Source organism: Camelina sativa, chromosome 7 (assembly GCF_030686135.1).
Source record: "Camelina sativa cultivar CO46 ecotype springtype chromosome 7, ASM3068613v1".
In the NCBI taxonomy this organism is placed as follows: Eukaryota; Viridiplantae; Streptophyta; class Magnoliopsida; order Brassicales; family Brassicaceae; genus Camelina; species Camelina sativa.
The window spans coordinates 1,294,274-1,314,026 of NC_141886.1; the positions used below are offsets into that span (position 1 = coordinate 1,294,274).

Here is a 19,753-nt window from a genome sequence, read left to right on the forward strand (position 1 = left end):
AAAATCTGGTAAATTTTCTAAGTATGTGGTGTATATTATCGGTTATATAAAAATTACATATGATCAGATTTTTTATTTTTAAAACATGAAATCTACTAAAAGAACTCAACTCAGTTTATAAAAATTGTTTTGCAAATTAATGAAGTGAATAACTTTTCACAAGTTGGATATATGTTTACAATATACTCGTAGTAATGTAATGTCTACGGATTAAAAGTGTTACTTTGTTTCCGTCTCTGCATATTAGGCCTCAAGTCTCTCATTGCGCATACATATGTTGAAGTCGCTTGTATATCATTGGTCCTTCTTTATTCATTTTTGGGGGTCAATTATTCAATGTTTTAGTTTGTAAGTTGTAACTATTTTATTTGTTATTGTCTATTGAATTATCAACAACAAAATAAGGTTCTTATTATTATTTTGCATTGCTTAAATTATATATTTATATGTGAAAATAGGACGTCTAACCAATAATGAAAGTTGACAAAAACAAACTAATGGTATGTACATACCATATTAATTTTGGAGAACAATGTAGTTGGTGTTATACGACTAACTTTGGCAAAAGTAATATAGTAGTATATCAGACGACTGACTTAAAAATTTGATACAGTGATTTCCGAATTGGAAAACAAACTTGTAAACTAATTCTTTTTAACCGCCAAGAATTCAAATCCTGACTTCAACATAACTCTGTTCTAAAGAACTCTAATCTGAGGGTTCGCTAGTATATATACCAGTTGCTCTCGGATAAAGTTATACATATTTTCTTTGTTGAAGTGTCTTGTTTTTGACTTCCCAATACTCATTGCCCCACTTTTCAACCATTCTCTCCGCACTATCTTGTTTCTCATAAAACCTCTTGAGCTCATCATCTCCATAAGGCGGCGACAAATCACAAGCCACCTTGACGCTCGGAGACATAACCAACGAGTCGTCCATGCACTGCCTGATCAGACCACCGTCAGTGATAGGACAAGCCATCGTCTCTGAACACACTTCGGTGGCATTTTCAGGCACAGTCACATCCAACTTCATTAGTTTCCCGTAGCCTTGCAACGCATACAACATGTAATCATACACGTACTTCATCTCTAGGCTGTTCATCACGTATTCACTTCCTTGTCTCCCTATTGCTTGCGCCTATATATAGATTTATAAGATCATCCATGATTTAAACAAGTAGAAGATCTTGGACACTGTATGTTGCTTACCTTGTCAGTGTTGTTGTTACCCCATTCAACGGCGAACTTGAGATCACCACAGTTCTCGTGAGATTCAATGGGCCAGTAATGTTCTAATGGATTCATACCTCTTGCGAAGAAATCGTAGTACTTTTCTTTAATCAGTAGGGTCATACTGTCACAAGCTAATATATATTTTTTGCTCACCGACCATGCTCGACCTTCTATGTAAATCTTGTACCTTAAATGTCCAAATCCAAATCCCCAAAAATGTTCATAAATTATCCAAAAGTTTTAACATAAAAGTATTAAATAGATAGTCACTGCATATAGTATATACCTATGGGTGCATTGGTCTTCTAAGTTGGAACTTTGGAACCCTATATGTCTTTCATTCTCCCAATCCTGAAAACGCCATTACAATTACATATCAGATTAGTTGATATAGTAAAGTCATGATTTACGATCATGCATGCTTTTTACTTTTTAGGATATAGAACTAAATATCCACAAATTTTATAACTTAAACTCAATGCTGAAAATAAATGGGCATATTATATACCTGCTCATAGAGACGAACCATGGGATCATACTTATCGGAAAAATTACATTTCATAAAGTTTATTCTTTTCAGGGAAACCCGAGGGTTCCCTTTCCAGTAAGCATATGGAACTCTGTCCTTCCATTTAACCCTTTTGTTGGCTTCTCTAATCGCCACAGATAATTTTGTCCACTCCTTTATATTCACCTCCGGCCTTTCGATAATCGCAAAAATCAAAACCAAAAAAAAAATGTATCTGAAAACATATTAAACTAATACGTAAATCATAATTTAGATAAATGTAAAAGAATAAAAACAAAACACATACTATACGTACCAGCCCCAGAAGCTCCAATCAGGGAAAACGATGCCGTATGCTTCACGGTGACCACAATACTGAAACAGCGGCGGAGGAGGCCACGTGGCATTTGGTTCTCCTTGCCTAAAGTCTCGTTTCCAGATAGCGGGTTTGTCATGACAGAAGAAGAGAAGCTCGAGATCAGGGACTTGGCCAGGATACATTCTTAGAAGCTGAAGTATCCCCCAGATTGTGAACACATCTCTTGACTCATAAGCCTTTTTGTACTGATCAACATACAACCTCCCTGACTTTATCACTAGCCTGAAATGAGCCTTTTGTTTTGCCCTCTCTAGTGTTTCCCTTGTGATCCCTGTCTCTTCCCATACTTTTAGGTCTTGTTGGATCCATCTGAAGTAGTCAGGACAAGTTTCCGCGGAAGAGATTATTGCTGGTTCGATTCTGCTTGGGTAGTTTCTAGGACATTTTTGTGTGGTGTAGCAGTTTAATGGGTACGTGATGTTTGTGTTTGTAGATGTCGATATTGATGTCGTCATCATGTTCATGTGGATTATACTCTTACATATTATTACAAACTATATAAACAGTCAAAAGTCAATATATATGTCTGCATGACTAAAAATGACAAAAGAAATGAGAAAAAGAGTCTTAAGTGTAGTTAGTACCATATCCATCCAAGCACCTAGCATGAGGATGAAGACGATGATGAAGATAGTGATGATGGCTAATTTCGAATGGGAACTCTGTTTTTGATGATATGTTCTTGCCTTCTGATTAAAATTTTTGTTGTTCATCTTCATAGTTACTTGTCTGATTCAGATGACTTTGTTTAATTTCCCAGTGGAAAACCCATCTTAAAGAAGAGATTTGTTTGTTTGCCAAAAAAAAAAAAAAAAAAAGAAAAAAAAAGAAGAAGAAGAGATTTGATTACATTTGTTGTAATTTGATGTACTGAAACATTAGTATTTAGTATATTACATTTTAGAATAACAAGTATACATATTTCTTAACTTTATTGGCAATACAGTAATGGCATATATGATATTCACCAATTAATATAACTTCCATATTTATATTATTATTTTCTATTAAAAATATTTTTACTACATTTATTTACAAACATGTTAATAATATCTGCATATTTCTGGAATATATAGATTGCCAATACACTAAAGAGGATGCAAATCATCTTTAACACTTGTTACTAGGGAGTTTCCCGCACTCTTGTGCGGAAAAAAGCTTTTTCAAAACAATTATTTTCTAAACTTTTTTTATGGTCAAATATACCACTAATTCAATTCTTTTATACGCTTGTATGGGAAGGTATATTTTTAAATAATAGTTCAACTAATTTAACAAATCAAAAACTAAATTAATTATAAGACTAATAAGGATTCCAACAAAAAAATGTAAATAGAAAAGAATTAACCAAAAGAGAAGCTATAATTTAATCTTCAATAATAAGAAACGGAAGTAATTAATCTAATATAAACATAAAGTAACATAGTTATGAGAGTTACCTGCGAGTATACACGACCAAATGTTTAAGCCTAACAAACCTAACTTCTAATGTTGTGATTGAGCACATCTATATTAATAGCTTAGTATCCAAGTCAAACATTCATAATTATCTATAGAAATTTAACATTTATAAAAATATAATTTTCTCGAAAAAATATTTACAAAAGATTTTAGTATTTATTTTCCATTTTTTAATAATTTTAAATGGGATACGATTATTTCATTCCAATTTTTTCTAATTTTCGTTTTTTTAAATAATTAATTTTTTTTAAAAAATATATTTTTAAAAGTGAAAGAAAAATTATTCTCTAAAATTACTCGTTTTTATTTTCAATATATATATATATATATATATTTAATTGTTTTATTTGTTCATCCACCTAATTGTAATTGTCAGGATCTTTGTCAGGATCTTTTGTATTTGTTCCTCCTTTTGGTAGAGTATCCAGCCGGAAAAACATGGTTTTTTCCGGAGATTTACAACAATCCTATGAGATTTTGTCGGGATCACAAAAGATTTTGTCATATCTTCAAATTAAATGGATATTTATAGTACATCCTCTCGAGATTTTCAGTTCAAACCGTCATAATTATCTATAGAAATTTAACATTTTAGAAAATAAAAGTTTTCTTAAGACAAATATTTACGATAGATTCTAGTATTTATTTTCCATTAAAAAAAAATGGGATATGAATATTTGATTTCCTTTTTTTTTCTAATTTCGTTTTTTTAAATAATTCATTTTCAAAAAAAAATATTTTTAAAAGTGAAAGAAAAATTATTCTCTAAAATTACTCGTTTTTATTTTCAATATATATATATATATATATTAATTGTTTTATTTGTTCATCCACTTAATTATAATTGTCAGGTTCTTTTGTCTTATTTAGAGTATTTGTTCCTCCTTTTGGTAGAGTATCCAGCCGGAAAAACATGGTTTTTTCCGGAGATTTATAACAATCCTATGAGATTTTGTCGGGATCAAAAAAGATTTTGTCATATCTTCAAATTAAATGGATATTTATAGTATATCCTCTCGAGATTTTCAGTTCAAACCATGATAATTATCTATAGAAATTTAACATTTTAGAAAATAAGTTTTCTTAAGACAAATATTTACAATAGATTCTAGTATTTATTTTCCATTTAAAAAAATGGGATATGAATATTTGATTTCCTTTTTTTCTAATTTCGTTTTAAAAAACATTAAAAGTGAAACAAATAGTTTGTAGAAATTTAATATTTTTAAAAACAGAGATATTCTCAAAAAAATATTTGCAATATATTCAAGTATTTATCTTCTATTACTTTTAAATTCAAAATGAGATTTAAAATTTAGATTTTAGATTTTTATTTTTTTTTATTTAGAAATTGTGAATTTTACAATTTATTATATATTATTTATCCATCTAAAACAATTTCAAATAAACAATAATTGTAAACTGTTAAAAAAACTCTTCCAAATCTTCCTTAATCTCTTTCTTTCTTGAAAAACCTATGAGATATGAAGTCTTGAATTTAATTAATATTCATATCTTCTTCTTTCTATCAATTTAATAGAAAAAAATATCAGTTCTAACTATTATATTATTTTTTTAAAAATAAACAGAATTATAATTGAAATTCCATCTTATTTCTATTTATTCAAGAGGGGTAAATAATTTATTAGGCGCAAAAATTATATTATTATTATTCAAAAAAACAGAATTATAACTTAAATCTATTTGTATATAGAAAGAAATCTAATTTTTAGAAATTACCATAAATTTTCCATGAATATAGTCCATCATAATTTTTCTGCAAAAATAACATTAGGAAAAAAAAACATTAGCATCAATATTATTTTTGAAAATTAAGGATTCAGGTTAACAAAGTTTAATACCTGGATTTTATTATATTCAGTTTTATATATCTACAATTATGATCATCCATGAATTTACCTGAAAAAAAAAATTATGAGTTTATTTCAAATAACCAAAGAATAAAATAAAATATAGAAAAATTGTTTGATCTTGATTTCAAAACATCAACTACAAAAAGAGGGAATGAAAAATTAGAATCCGATGAATAATATAAAAGACCAAGATTATAATTCAAAATAAATTGGGCACACATATTGTATTATTAAAAAATAGAATTATAAGTTATTAGGTACACATATTATATTATTTAAAAAACATAATTATAATTTAAATATACTTGTAAAAAGAAAGAAATCCAAGTTTTCAGAGAATTACCATAAATTTTTCATGAATATAATCCATCATAGTTTTTCTGCAACTATAACAGAAAAAAAAACATTAGCATCAATTTTATTTTTAAAAATTAAGGATTCGGGTTAACAAAGATTAATACCTGAATTTCATTATACTTAGTTTTGTAGATCTATAATTATGATCATCCATGAATTTACCTGACACTAAAAAAAAAGATTATGAGTTTATTTCAAATTTCCAAAGTATAAAACAAAATATAGAGATCAACACAGCATACATGTTTTAAAATTTGGAGAAATTGTTTTATCTTGATTGCCAAACAACCACTACAAAAAGAACAAAAAAAAGGATGAAAAATTAGAATATGATGAATCATATAAAAGACCAAAATTATAATACAAAAATAAATTTGAGAACATGATAATAGTTTAGGGTTTTTTTTTTCTTGTTTTTGAGTTATGGATGATGGTTAGAGTATCTAATATTTATAATAGTAAACGACATATGATTTCAGGGTTTTGATTAAGACGGTGTATTTTTAACAGATTTTTTTAATAGAAACTCATCTAGATTTTTTGCCATTTTTTATTAGAAATACCTTAATATAATATTACTTTAGTTTTTTCTTCCAAAATAGCACACACAGTTAATTTTTCCAAATGTAGCATTTTTTATATATTATATAGTATATATACAACAATTTATTATTTTAAAAATTAAACACATAATTTTAGATTTTTTGGTGAAGCATGCCGGGAATCATCAAATCTGAGATTATCTTCATTTCTGATTTCATCTTCATCCACTTCCGAGAGAAACACCGTCGCCATCTCATCTCGTTCCGGCGTTAACCGGTCAGCTACTCTGTGTAGGTACACGATCCAGAAAATGCATAAATGGTTCCAATCCGAGAAACAGAGTATGAGATCTATCTCGATTTGGCCTTTCGATAATTAAATGGAAGAGTTGGATCCAAAACCCGCTCCTATCTCAGCTCGCCCTCTCATATGACTACCTCTGAATTTGAATAACCACTTCAAAGACAACGAAGATGATGAAGAAAAGGATATCTACGAAAATGAAGATGATAAGAGACCAAACAAATCGAGTAATTACATATTGAGAAGAGCTTGTATGGTTTATAGATTTGCTGGAGTTGGTGGAAGACTCTTGTAATCGGGACAGAGAGAGAGAGAGAGAGAGAGAGAGAGAGAGAGAGAGAGAGAGAGAGAGATCGTCGAAAAGGAAGAGGAACAACGATGGATGTGGTGGAAGAAAGGAACGAGATTCAACTACTTGGGTTCAGCTAATGAATTCTGGGAATTTTATGCTGCAAGATGATAGAAACAATGGTGAGATTATGTGGGAGAGTTTTAAGCATTCTTATGATTCTTTTGAGTTGTTTAAATTTGGTGAAGTAGCTCAACTGCTCAAGCGAGTACAACTACTAGTCATGATGATTTTCTCAACCGGGTCAAAAATGACAAGAGAGGAATGCTTCATGTTGTGTATCATGTTGTATCGGAGGAGAATGAATCAAAAATGGATACTACTTGTGGAGCACAATCTCTGGTCGTAACTGAAGTTGTGGCTATGTGTTGTGAGTCCAGTCTTTTATAAATCACATGTCCAAATTGTGTTGTGCGAAGTCATCATATCTCAACACCAAAGTTGTTGCATACCAAGTATTTGATATAATGTCATTGAGAACAAAGCAAGAGTAGAATGTACTCGTTGTTGATTTTGATGTCTTTGGCTTGTAGTTTGTCTATTATAAAGTGGACTAGTAGTGCTGATGAGACAAAGAGAGTGGAGGGGGAGGAACTTCTGGTTCTGTTCATCACCATTTTTGGAATTTCTAAAAACATTTAGGAAAACCTTCTTAAAATTTAAGGATCCTTCCTTAACATCATCCAATCCTTCCTGAATATTTTTATTTTTGCATCTAGCGTGGTCTTTTCACTTGTATTAGTGTTTATTGTTATACCGTTTCATGAATGAAAAACTTGGCTTATTAGTTACACTCTCTTAGACAATTCTTGAAGGATATGGCCGTATGGGGTTTAGTTCTTAAAGCTCACTTTTCTTTATGAAGGATATCCTAAATTTTAAAAGATCCTTCCTAAATATCATCTAATCCTTCCTGAATCATTTTTTGTAGTAAAGAATTCTCTTGTTGTAGATAATGGTCAGAATAAGAAGATTATTCATCAATGGTCAGAATAAGAAGATTATTATGGATGAAGGTGGTGTTACTCCGTTTTAAGGCTTTTAAAGGAGAGTTTATCGACGTAGGAGAATTTTCTGGCTGCTACATCGGCAGTGTTTTTGCAATAATGGTTAAACATGATATGAATGCTCAAGATAAGTTTGTTAGACAGAGTGTGATAAAGCCGCTAGATATATTTGATGTTTTTGTTGATGATACAGTTGTGTAAGGAGTTCATGATGGTCTTCCTGAATTTAAAGGAGTTCTTCATGAATATTATTGAATCTTAAATCCTCCTGAGATGTTACATATGCATTGTCATGGTAGCTGCAAATTCCAATAAACCCACGATTTGTTACAAGAACAATTTATTTTGACAAATCTCAAATGAACCATTCATATGAAGAAATAATAAAAGAGAGAGATAAACATATTTAAAATAATTTTTATGAATCCGAAATCTGAATCATCACCTCCATTTCTTAAAATCTGAATACTCGTAAAAAAACCAAACAAACCAAACTCATCCCAAATTAGTAACAGTCACAAGACGAAATGCTCTTATTAGTTTTTTTTTGTGCAGTACTAAGTTAGTAACAGTCACAAGATGAGAAATTAACGTGGAGTGAACCTAATTAAGAACAACCTCAATTATGATTGAAATAACAAAGGTAGTTAAATAAGAGTAATCTGAGTTATTATGAAGCAGTGGACGAACTCTAAACCTTCTTGTATCAAATAAAAAGGTAATCTGAGTTATTACTGGTCAAACATGTTATGATACACAAGTCCACAATTCCTAATAACAAGATTAGTATATTTTTCAACAAGCTCATAGATGTAAACCTCTGAAAAGCTTTGTTTAATCGATGGTGGTTTGTAACTCAAAGTGAGCAATCAAAGCTTTCAAGCTTCCCATTAATCAACAACAACAAAAAACACAGATCTAATTAAAGTAAATGCCAAATAAAATCATAAACCAAACAAAGGCGCACCAGATAAATCTTGCTCCCTTCAATGCAAAATCTGCAGAACATCGCGAATAGTTCGTTCTTTTTTACCAGCGAATAGTTCGATTAACAATGGAGTATTTATTAGATAATAAATATACCTACACATATATTTGCTAATGCCGATTTACTAGTAAACCATAGTTAAGAATTAATTAGATGCCATTATTATTAGTAACCAATTATCTCCTTAATTTAAACAATACTTATGCTGGTATAATGTTGCCACATCTCATAATCCTAGTTCAAATTTGAAAATATGCATCCTACTATATTAATTGGGAAGTACAAATATGAAACTAACCTTAAAATAAGTAAAAAAATACATTCACTTGCCATTAGAAAAACATAATTAATTAATTAATCTTTATTAATTATTAATAAGTAGCAAAATCGTTAACACATCAAATTAACTTAAATCTACAAAATAAATAAAATCTATTCAAATCTAAACTAATTTGTAATTGAAAAGAAAAAATATTATTTAAAAAATTAATAGCTAAGATTTTAAAAATCTAATCAAATACAATCTATATCAGTTCTGTTTAACAACTTAGATTTAAAAAATTAATAAATAACATAATAACAAAATAAATTATTAAAAATTTTCATCAAAAAAAAATCCGGCCCGCGGTTTAGTCCCTAGTGTGAATAGTATATGAGAAAAAAAAAAAGAGACAACACACATTATATGAGTCAGTTGGCTAAACTGGATTATCTTTAATATTTTTCATACAAATTAAATCAGACTTACAGCTATACTTTCACTATTGAATAAATCAATCTTATTTAGGACCTCTCAAGTTCCAGTACTCATCGGTCCACGTCTCAACTTTTCTTTCCGCACTTACTTGTTTCTTAAGAAGCTTCTTGAGCTCATGATTCCTATAAGGAGGAGGCAGATCGCATGCAGCCTTGACGTTCGGAGACATAACCAAGGAGTCGTCCATGCACTGCCTGATCAGACCACCATCAGTGATTGGACAAGCCATCGTCTCAGAACACACTTCTGTCGCATTTTCAGGCACGGTCACATCCAACTTCATCAGTTTTCCATAGCCTTGCAACACATACAACATGTAATCATACACATACTTCATATCTAGGTTCTTCATCATGTACTCACTTCCTTGTCTCCCTATGATTTGTGCCTGTATATATAGAGATTAAAACCATCACAAAATAATTATGAGTCGACATAGAATTGCGAAAATAACTAAACGAGTGGTGACAGTGATTTACTTGAATTTAAAACTATTTTGATTTTATATTTAGATAAATATTGCTTACCTTTTCCGTGTTGTTATTACCCCATTCCACTGCGAATTTGAGGTCACCACATTTGTTGTTTGGTCTAATGGGCCAGAAGTGCTTCATTGGAACCATACTTCGAATAAAAAAATCGTAGTACTCTGGTTTGACTAATAGAGTCATACTATCACACGAAAGTATATACTTTTCGCTCACTGACCACGCGTTTCCTTCTATGTAGATCTTATACCTAAATGTCAAAACCAAAAATGTTTATTAAAATGATTAATATGACAAGCAAACAAAATTAGATATAAGTTATATGTATCTATTGAATGTACTCTGCATATGTACCTGTGAGTGCATTGATCTTCAAGGTTTGATCCTTTAAATCCTGCCTTTATCTCACTCCTCCAATCCTAAGGCAACATATGAGACAGAGGACACAATAAATTATGAAATCCTATAGATCACTTTTTACAAGTACATGTTATGAAATAAAACTCATTATTAGAGAATGCGTGAAAAGATATATATATATATAATACCTGGACATAGAGACGAACCATAGGATCATACTTGTCGGAGAAGTTACATCTCATAAGATCTCCTCTTATAGGTGAAACATGAGGGTTTCCTTTCCAATAAGCGTACGGAACTCTATCTTCCCATTTCACTCTTTTGTTCCCTTCTTTTAGTGCCACAGATAACTTATTCCACTCCTTAATATTTAGCTCTGGCCTATAAAATAATGAAAAAGAAAAGAAAAAAGTCAATGTTGTTTATATAATAACTTGTTTGTTACGGCCTTTACGGGTCATCTACGTTATATATTGACCAGATTTTAGATATTAGTATAATCCTGATGAATTGGTCATACCATCCCCAGAAGCTCCAATCAGGGAATACGATGTCGTATGCATCACGGTGACCACAGTAGTGAAACAACGGCGGAGGAGGCCACGTGTCTTTACTGTTTTTCTTAAAGTTTCTTTTCCAAATGGCGGGTCTATCATGGCAGAGGAAGAGAAGCTCAAGATCAGGGACTTGACCAGGATACATTCTTAGGAGCTGAAGTATTCCCCAGATTGTGAACACATCTCTTGTTTGAAATGCTTTCTCGTATTGATGAACGTATAATCTCCCTGATTTTATCACTACCCTGAAGTGAGCATTCGGTCTTGCTTTCTCTAGTGTTTCCCTTGTGATCCCTGTCTTTTGCCATACCTTTAAGTCTCGGTGGATCCACCAAAAGTAGTCAGGACATGTCTCCGTGGAAGAGATCGCTGGTTCGAACTTGGTTGGGTAATTTGAAGGACATGTCTGTGTTGTGGTGGTGTTGAGTGATGTGCAGTTCAACGGGATCTTGATGATGATCGTGGGGATATCTGTAATTGGTTTTGTTGTTGTTGTAGTAGGGCTTTTGTTGGTGTTTCTTGTGAATATTGATGGTACTTGGAATCGATTCTCACCTAATACAAACTATTAACAACTCCATGTTATATATAATTAAAGATCCAACTTCCAAAGAAAAACTTGAAAAAAAAGGTTTGTAATAAGTATCAAAATATGCATGTAATTATTTAATTGGTTCAAAGAGTAGACACAGAATAAAAAACACAAGTAATACATAGGTATAGTAGTAAGTATTCCATATATATGTTTAAATATATCATAGCCTAATCTTTCTCTTTAACGTGTTACTTGTATTGATTAAGCCAAAAAAAAATTCATGAGAAACAGAAAAATATATACCGTATACTTCCAAGAGACAGAGGCACTAAGGAAGGTGATGAAGAGTACGAAGATGAAGACTTTGGTGGAGACCCCTGTCTTTGCAAGTTTAGAGTTTAGACTCGTTATCGGGTTTTGATGTTTCTGATGATGATGATCTTCTGTGGATTGAACCACGTGCGCGTTTTCCCTCATCGAACAAAATTTACAACAAGAACAAAGAAAGTAAGAAACAGAGAGAGATATTATGAAAAAAAACTTGTGATACAGAGCGTCATGGACTCATGGATCTCTTTTATGGGATAAAAAAAGGATTATCGATTTAAGGCTTTTGGGATCTATATAAAGTCTGGTTCTATTCTAAGTTTGATGCATCAGACAAAAGGTTTCAGCCTGTAATTATAAGTTCGTTCACGACTGATATTTTAGTACTGATGAATTGTTTCTTGAAAGGTTTTAAGGGGAACTACAGTGAACGCCTAATTAAGTCAAACCTTGATATAATATTATACTAATTCTTCCGATGTTCTTTTTTTTTTTAGATAAGACTCATGGAACCCGTGGGGGATCTTAATAATAAAATTAATTAGCAGCAAGGTGAGAAATTCGAAATCATGCATTTTTCAAGAGCCAAATATATTTTCAAAAAAGTTAATCTATACTTTTGAAGATTTTCTATAAAAGATGAGATAAGTCATAAGAGAGTTGCGATCAAGATGGGCCAAAAGTTTGAAATTTCTATGGAAGGAAAAAAAGTGGAAGAAAATTCAATTTGTTAAATTCAATTGATAAAAGATATTGGAGAAAAAAGGATAAATTTCTATGATAAGATATTGGAGAAAAAAAAAAAAGGTTTGGCAGGTTCCACCTTATCTTAACATAACATGATATGTTCCGTAGTTAATTAACGTTGAAAAGTTTCACTTCATGCCAAAACAAAATTATAAACAAAAATCACATCATCGTACTTATATATACAAACTAGAATCGATCGAGCGTTTGTAACGTTCCATATCCTTTTTTGTAATATGTAACTAACGAACTAAAAGTCATTTGATTTGCAACTAATTAAGTTAATAAAAACGCATAGGCGAAAAAAAGAAGAAGAAAGAGCATATAATAACTTTTTGAGAATAGGCGAAAAAAAGAAGAAGAAATTCGTAAATTGAATACTTTTCAAGATCCATTAAAACAATTTTCCACAATAACATAATTAGACCAGGCTGGGGACCGGGTTAACATTTCAAGTCTTGTCAGTGCAATGTCATGTGATTAAGGTATAAATAATCTGTATAATTAGCAGTAGATTCGATTATCCCCTCATTAATTACATAGTTAAAAAATGTATATTTTATTGTATATCTCTTCTGATAATCGTATTTTTAAAAGTATCAATTAGATGAGCATATAATAAGATCATAACATTATCGTTAACTGTAAAACCGTAAAAGAATAGTATAATCAAAGTAGAAATTATTAATAACTATAATAAACGAAAAAAGAATTAAGGTTTATTGGTCAAATCATGAAAGTATTTGTCCTCCCACATCTTAATAAGACGTGTTAAATTGATTTCCTCTCAAAAACTTCTTCTAGTTGAGCCAGAGTCTATCTTACAAGCCGTGAGATATTTGTCAAATTCTAAAGTGTCAGCATTCTATCAATCGGCTAGAAGGAAAAATTAAAAGATTATTACATTGCCATTTAAAATATAGTATTTTGCTTAATTTATGTTGTATCAATGATAAATCTAATTCACACTTTTATTGCTTAATTTAGATACACGCTAAACCAAACCAAATTAACTAAAATTTGGACAATTAACAAACATTTTGGTAAATTAACGACTCACGGTTATAAGTTTACTGCTGAAAAATCTTGTTTTGGACTTCCCAATATTCATCGGTCCACTTCCCAGTCTCTCTTTCCGCTCTTTCTTGTTTCTCAAGAAAACTCTTCATCTCATCGTCATCATAAGGTTGCGGCAGATCACAAGCCGCCTTGACGCTCGGAGACATAATCAACGAGTCGTCCATGCACTGCCTAATCAGTCCACCGTCAGTGATTGGACAAGCCATCGTCTCCGAACAAACTTCTGTGGCATTTTCAGGCACTGTCACATCCAACTTCATCAAATTACCATAGCCTTGCAACACATACAACATGTAGTCATATACATACTTCATCTCTAAGCTCTTCATCAGGTATTCACTTCCTTCTCTTCCAATTGCTTGTGCCTATATATATCGATTTTATAAGATCATCGCAAGACATATAAAATATTATAATTGCAAGATAAAGAACTGTTGGATTCAAATTAGATTTGGATACCATAGTTTAGTTACCTTATCGGTGTTGTTGTTGCCCCATTCAACAGCAAACTTGAGATCACCACAATGGTGAGGTCTGATGGGCCAGTAATGCTTCAGCGGGATCATACTTCTTCCAAAGAAATCATAAAACTCTGGTTTAATCAGTAGAGTCATGCTATCGCATGCTAATATGTACTTCTCGCTCACCGACCATGCATTCCCTTCTATATAAATCTTGTACCTTCATTACCATATCCATATCTCAAAACCGGTACTATATATATATTCTAAAATCAACTAAAATTTTTCAAATCGATCATATTGCAAACATATATATACACACCTGTGGGTGCATTGATCTTCTAACTTTGATCCTTTGAACCCTGCCCTAGTCTCCCTTTTCCAGTCCTGAAATAAACACGAGAAAGAAATCTAAATCTCCATGTATACAAAATCACATGTTCTTTCAACCGGTATGATCCTGACTTATATATCATGAGTAAGCTTTTTCATATAACGTACGGTTGGTTTTTGAGATCAAACTCGATAAAAATTTCCAATATGTTTGAATACAAATTTTTTCAAGTCAGGTATTAGATAGATGGAGATATATACCTGGACATAGAGACGAACCATGGGATCATACTTGTCCGAAAAGTTACATTTCATAAAGTTTCTTCTTGAAATAGAAACCATAGGATTCCCTTTCCAGTAAGCGTAAGGAACCCTATCTTCCCATTTTACCTTCTTGTTCCCTTCTTTTATCGCCTCTGATAACTTGTTCCACTCCTTTAGGTTCACCTCCGGCCTATAATTAATCTTACTAACTTAAGTTATCAGTTTTATTCATTTTTAATTACTATAAATTATATAAAAATAATTCTAATATTTTTTGGGGGCTTAAGGATTAGTTAACTGATTAAATATCTTTAAATTAACTATTTTGGTTTAGAATTAGAAATAATTTGAAACTCGTATGAGTTGGAATGTTTTTGAAATAATCTCTATCCAAGTTTTGTAAAATGTTTATTTTTCTTTTGAATATAATAATTAACATTAGATTAAAAAAAAAAGAATTAGAAATAATTTATTTATACATATATTTTCGCTATTATTAATTAATTCTTATTATGATTATTTATTGGGCTATGTATAGTATATTTATAACTGGCTAGATCAGGGGGAGCTCCTAATCCGAAAAATATTTGATTTGATTCTAAAACACTTACGTACCAACCCCAAAAGCTCCAATCAGGGAACACGATGTCGTACGCATCACGGTGACCACAGTAATGAAACAACGGCGGAGGAGGCCACGTGGCGTTGTCCTCTTGTTTAAAGTCTCTTTTCCAGATACCGGGTTTATCATGGCAGAGGAAGAGAAGCTCAAGATCAGGAACTTGACCAGGATACATTCTCATGAGCTGAAGAATCCCCCAAATAGTGAACACATCTCTTGTTTGGAATGCCTTATCATACTTCTGAACATACAGTCTCCCTGATTTTATAACTAGTCTGAAATGAGCAATTGGTTTTGCTCTTTCTAGTGTTTCCCTTGTGATTCCTGTCCCTTCCCATACCTTTAGGTCTTGTTGGATCCATCTGAAGTAGTCAGGACAAGTTTCCGAGGAAGAGATCTCTGGATCGAGCTTGGTTGGATAGTTTGAAGGACATGTTTGTGTAGTGTTACTGTTGGGTGATGTGCAGTTTAATGGGATCTTGATGATGATCTTGGGGATAGTTGTCTTACTGGTGTTTCTTGTTGATATTGGCGATATCTGGATTCTACTCTCGGTACCTAATACAAACTAAAGAATCGTTGGCATTATCAATGAGACAAATAAAAAATAACGTAAGACAAGAATCACAAACTGATAGGTATCAACTCTTTTTTCAATGGTGTGTTTCTGTTTGCTCAAATCTCTTTGGTCTAATTATGGTAACATATATTTCAATCGTTCATAACCTTATTATATGTTTCTTTTGCAATTCACTACATTCACATGACATTGTCATTCCTTAAATAATTATATGCATTATATACCATAGCATTTTAACAAAGAGATAAAATTGTATACCATATCCAACCAAGAAATAGAAGCGCCAAAGAAGATGATGAAGAAAACGAAGATGAGGATTGTCGTTGTGATCCATGTCTTTGCTAATTTAGAGCTTGAACCCACAACTTGGTTTTGTTGTCTCTGAGGATGATATCCTGTGGATTGAGCCACATGCATGCTCTCTCCCATCGAACATAAGACGAAAAGAAAGATAATAAGATCTAGAGAGAGAGCTAGAGAAGACTAGCAAAAATTTTAGTGTCTTAAAGTGAACACATTATGAGGTTGAAAATAAATTAATTAATAACTTTTGGGGTTTAATCAATACACAAAGGTAAGTTTAAAGGCTATGCTTATGGGATTAGGATCACTGATTAGTGCGGAAGTTATGAAGACTTTAAGGAGAACTAAAGCGAAGCCTAATTAAGTCAAACTCTTTCAGCCTCTAACGTTGCGTGTCAACTAATTATTTTTATTTTATTTTCACCATTATAGAATATTGTTCGATGTTAATTTTATTTTCATGTATCTTTTCTTATTTAACTAAGACTCGTTGCAACTAAGTTAATCAACAAGCTAAGCAGAAAGGTCAAGGAGTCGGCCAATACTTCCACTCGTAATTTGTAATGTAATACTCCCATTTTATCATGAATAAAAGTAAAACCGAGGCCCGGATTTATATTTTATAATTATATCACCGACACGTGATTAAGGTATAGGAATCCGTAATACTAAGCTTAAGATTGTCAACCCCTCGTTAACTACATAACTTGAAAGACTTTATACATTACTTACGCATGGTAGTATATTATGTTTCTTTTTGGTGTGATATTGTTAGGTATTAGGTAAAGTTTAAACCAACATTTCGAATTTATCTAACATGTTTATTAAATTTATTAATTATATGTATTCTATAATTAAGAAGATCGACCAAAACCAATGTTAGGAGATCGATAAAAATCATAACTTGTTTTCTATAATCAAATCTCGTTTGTAACTCGTAATTTTTAATTCGATTTTGCTATTTACAAAAAAAAAAAAAAAAAAATTAAGGTTTCTTGGTAAGATCTTGAAAGTACTGGTCCTCCCATAAGTCAACTTGACGTGTTAAATTAGCTTTTCTCTCAAGAACCTCTTTTAAATCTTGAGGGTCATAAGGAGGAAGCATCTCACAAGGGGATTCTTCACTTGGAGACGTTACCATAGACTCCGCCATGAAATCTCTCCACCGTTCCGTCGCGGCACATCCCATACTGTCGGGAGTAATCTCCTCGGCATCCAAAGGAACCTCAGGCTTAAACTTCAAGAGCTTGGCATACTCTTTGAGTAAATGAAACATGTAGTCATACACATACTTCATATTCACCTCCTCTCTTATAAATCTACTCCCCATCTCTCCTATCTCACGAGCCTACACAACAACAAAAATCAGGGTTAACTTTATACAAATCAAACTTAAAGGTCAAATGTAATAAATCTTTAGTTAAATCAACCTTGTCCACATGGGTATTGCCCCAATGTACAGCGAATTTGAGAGAAGTACACTTGGAGTCGTCTCTTATTGGCCAATAGTGTTGTAATGGCATCATTCCTCGTATATAAAAATCGTAGAATCTTGGTTTTACATATAATGTCATTGAGTCGCATGCCATTATATATTTCTCACTAACCGACCATGCCCATCCTTCTATATATATCTTGTATCTGTTACATATTACCCAAAACCATGCTTAGAAAAATCGAATCATGTATTTATTATACCTAAAACGTACTGAATGTGTATATTAATACTCCCTTTTACCTGTGAGTGCACTGGTTCTCTAGGTTGGAGTTCTTGTATCCTTCTTTTGATTCCTTATCCCAATCCTTAAAAACCATTATTCAAATTCAGATAACTTTTCACATAACTATTATTTTATTTTATGTCATAATCTTTTGAAAAAACCTGAATATAGAGACGAGTATTCCACTCTTCATGTTCTGAAACGTTACATTTCAGAAGATCTCCTCTCGTAGGATCAACATAAGGATTGCCTCTCCAATAAGCGTACGCCACGCGATCTTCCCATTGCGTCATATTGTTCCCTTCTTTAATCGCCTCAAGCGATTTTTCCCATGGTTTTACATTCACTTCAGCCCTGGCCCATTAAAAGCCCATATTAATATAGTCTTAAAATGAAAATAAGCCCAGTAATGTGGTTGGGTTGGCTTACCAGCCCCAAAACGACCAATCAGGGAAGACAATGTCCAAGCTGGCGTCATCAGAGCAGTAACGGAAAACTGGAGGTGGTTCCTTGTCTGGTTGACCAATAATAAAGTCATCAGATCGGACGACGGGACGATCATCAGCGTCGAACATAAGGTCGAGATCAGGTAATCTCCCAGGGTACCTCCGTAACAACTGTAGGATTCCCCAGAGAGTAAAATCGTCTCGAGTTTGGATTGACTTCCTATATCTCTTAACGTACGCTTTCCCGTTACGGATGACCAATCTAAAATGCGCCGTCCTGCTCGCTTCTTCGACCATCCTTCTTGTTATCCCCGTTTCTTTCCACGGCTTCAGATCCTCGTGGATCCAACGGAAATAAGAAGGACACGTGGATTGTTGTTTTGAACGGTTTGGATTTAATCTCGAGGCGCTATTATTCTGAGAGTAGTAATGATACTGGATTTGATGTGATTGGTTCTGTACGGCGTCGCATTGGTATGGGAATATAGGTTCGTGTTTCTTTGTTATTAGCTTGGAACCTGCAAGAACATTCTGAAAGAGAGAAGGTCAACGATTATACTTTATTTAGCTACGTAGTGATGAGATTTGTATTGAAAAGAAAAAAAGAAATCTAAAAGTTAAAGAGTTTTTGGATTTAAAACTCACAAAGTCGTGAAAGCCCAAGAAGTTTAAGAGGGCAGCTGAAATGAATAGAGAAGCGACGATGAAAACAGTTGCTTTCATGATGCCTTTCCCAGGGGACGACGACACCTTGTTATGTCGTCGTTCTTCGTTGTTATTCATCTGCATTTTGTTTCTTTCTGTTGTTGAAGCACAAATATGTGTTGATTTGTAATAGAAGATTGGAGAAAGAATCGAGCAAAAGACTAATTAAGGAGTAGGAATCGAGTCTTGAAGCAATTTGGCTTTTCTTTCTTTTATGTGTTGATTTGTGATATTTAATTATGGTTTTGGTTGGCTCACTTATATGCACGTTTCTTCGATCCCTGATATATATATTTTAGGTTACCGAAATAAATTAAACCCTATAAATATATAGTTTTTTAATACTCACTAGACTACAATTTCTCGTGAGCTAGTCGGCAAGTCCCCTCCCTTAATTTAACGTGGTGTTAGAACTGAGAAGATAAGAAGACAAGAAGGAGATAGAGAAATGAGCTGAGCA

The 19,753-nt window shown here is 32.3% G+C and overlaps 4 protein-coding genes across 4 annotated transcripts; all 4 read right to left on the reverse strand.

Moving 5' to 3' along the window:
• Positions 1-616: 616 nt before the first annotated feature.
• On the reverse strand, positions 617-2,901 carry LOC104704163 (uncharacterized). The gene is made up of 6 exons (XM_010420295.2): positions 2,710-2,901; positions 2,063-2,619; positions 1,747-1,939; positions 1,525-1,589; positions 1,215-1,425; positions 617-1,143 (listed from the first exon to the last, which is right to left on the reverse strand). Exons 1-6 carry the CDS (start codon positions 2,842-2,844, stop codon positions 757-759), a joined length of 1,548 nt encoding a protein of 515 aa, XP_010418597.2. The 5' UTR covers positions 2,845-2,901; the 3' UTR covers positions 617-756.
• A 6,792-nt stretch (positions 2,902-9,693) lies between these two features.
• On the reverse strand, positions 9,694-12,626 carry LOC104699774 (uncharacterized). Its single transcript, XM_010415132.3, has 6 exons — positions 12,008-12,626; positions 11,133-11,734; positions 10,801-10,993; positions 10,607-10,671; positions 10,292-10,502; positions 9,694-10,152 (listed from the first exon to the last, which is right to left on the reverse strand). Exons 1-6 carry the CDS (start codon positions 12,179-12,181, stop codon positions 9,787-9,789), a joined length of 1,611 nt encoding a protein of 536 aa, XP_010413434.1. The 5' UTR covers positions 12,182-12,626; the 3' UTR covers positions 9,694-9,786.
• Positions 12,627-13,665: 1,039 nt separating this feature from the next.
• Positions 13,666-16,727, reverse strand: LOC104699775 (uncharacterized). The gene is made up of 6 exons (XM_010415133.3): positions 16,377-16,727; positions 15,532-16,106; positions 14,914-15,106; positions 14,642-14,706; positions 14,332-14,539; positions 13,666-14,223 (listed from the first exon to the last, which is right to left on the reverse strand). The coding sequence occupies exons 1-6, from the start codon at positions 16,545-16,547 to the stop codon at positions 13,849-13,851; spliced, it is 1,587 nt and encodes a 528-aa protein (XP_010413435.1). The 5' UTR covers positions 16,548-16,727; the 3' UTR covers positions 13,666-13,848.
• Positions 16,728-17,310: 583 nt separating this feature from the next.
• Positions 17,311-19,691, reverse strand: LOC104699776 (uncharacterized). The gene is made up of 6 exons (XM_010415134.3): positions 19,234-19,691; positions 18,572-19,119; positions 18,304-18,496; positions 18,160-18,224; positions 17,852-18,062; positions 17,311-17,769 (listed from the first exon to the last, which is right to left on the reverse strand). Exons 1-6 carry the CDS (start codon positions 19,375-19,377, stop codon positions 17,407-17,409), a joined length of 1,524 nt encoding a protein of 507 aa, XP_010413436.2. The 5' UTR covers positions 19,378-19,691; the 3' UTR covers positions 17,311-17,406.
• Between the last annotated feature and the right edge of the window lie 62 nt (positions 19,692-19,753).

What these genes read in the sequence shown, in the direction of transcription:
- LOC104704163 (XM_010420295.2), bottom strand. Translation starts at nt 2,844, where the DNA reads ATGAAGATGAACAACAAAAATTTTAATCAGAAGGCAAGAACATATCAT. An exon ending in TAGGTGCTTGGATGGATATG is followed by an intron (nt 2,620 to 2,709) that starts GTACTAACTACA and finishes CTGTTTATATAG; the next exon opens with TTTGTAATAATATGTAAGAG. An exon ending in GATTGGAGCTTCTGGGGCTG is followed by an intron (nt 1,940 to 2,062) that starts GTACGTATAGTA and finishes GATTATCGAAAG; the next exon opens with GCCGGAGGTGAATATAAAGG.
- LOC104699774 (XM_010415132.3), bottom strand. Translation starts at nt 12,181, where the DNA reads ATGAGGGAAAACGCGCACGTGGTTCAATCCACAGAAGATCATCATCAT. An exon ending in CTGTCTCTTGGAAGTATACG is followed by an intron (nt 11,735 to 12,007) that starts GTATATATTTTT and finishes AGTTGTTAATAG; the next exon opens with TTTGTATTAGGTGAGAATCG. An exon ending in GAAGATCAATGCACTCACAG is followed by an intron (nt 10,503 to 10,606) that starts GTACATATGCAG and finishes TTTGACATTTAG; the next exon opens with GTATAAGATCTACATAGAAG.
- LOC104699775 (XM_010415133.3), bottom strand. Translation starts at nt 16,547, where the DNA reads ATGGGAGAGAGCATGCATGTGGCTCAATCCACAGGATATCATCCTCAG. An exon ending in TGGTTCGTCTCTATGTCCAG is followed by an intron (nt 14,707 to 14,913) that starts GTATATATCTCC and finishes TGTTTATTTCAG; the next exon opens with GACTGGAAAAGGGAGACTAG. An exon ending in GAAGATCAATGCACCCACAG is followed by an intron (nt 14,540 to 14,641) that starts GTGTGTATATAT and finishes ATGGTAATGAAG; the next exon opens with GTACAAGATTTATATAGAAG.
- LOC104699776 (XM_010415134.3), bottom strand. Translation starts at nt 19,377, where the DNA reads ATGCAGATGAATAACAACGAAGAACGACGACATAACAAGGTGTCGTCG. An exon ending in TCTTGGGCTTTCACGACTTT is followed by an intron (nt 19,120 to 19,233) that starts GTGAGTTTTAAA and finishes TCTCTCTTTCAG; the next exon opens with AATGTTCTTGCAGGTTCCAA. An exon ending in GATTGGTCGTTTTGGGGCTG is followed by an intron (nt 18,497 to 18,571) that starts GTAAGCCAACCC and finishes TTAATGGGCCAG; the next exon opens with GGCTGAAGTGAATGTAAAAC.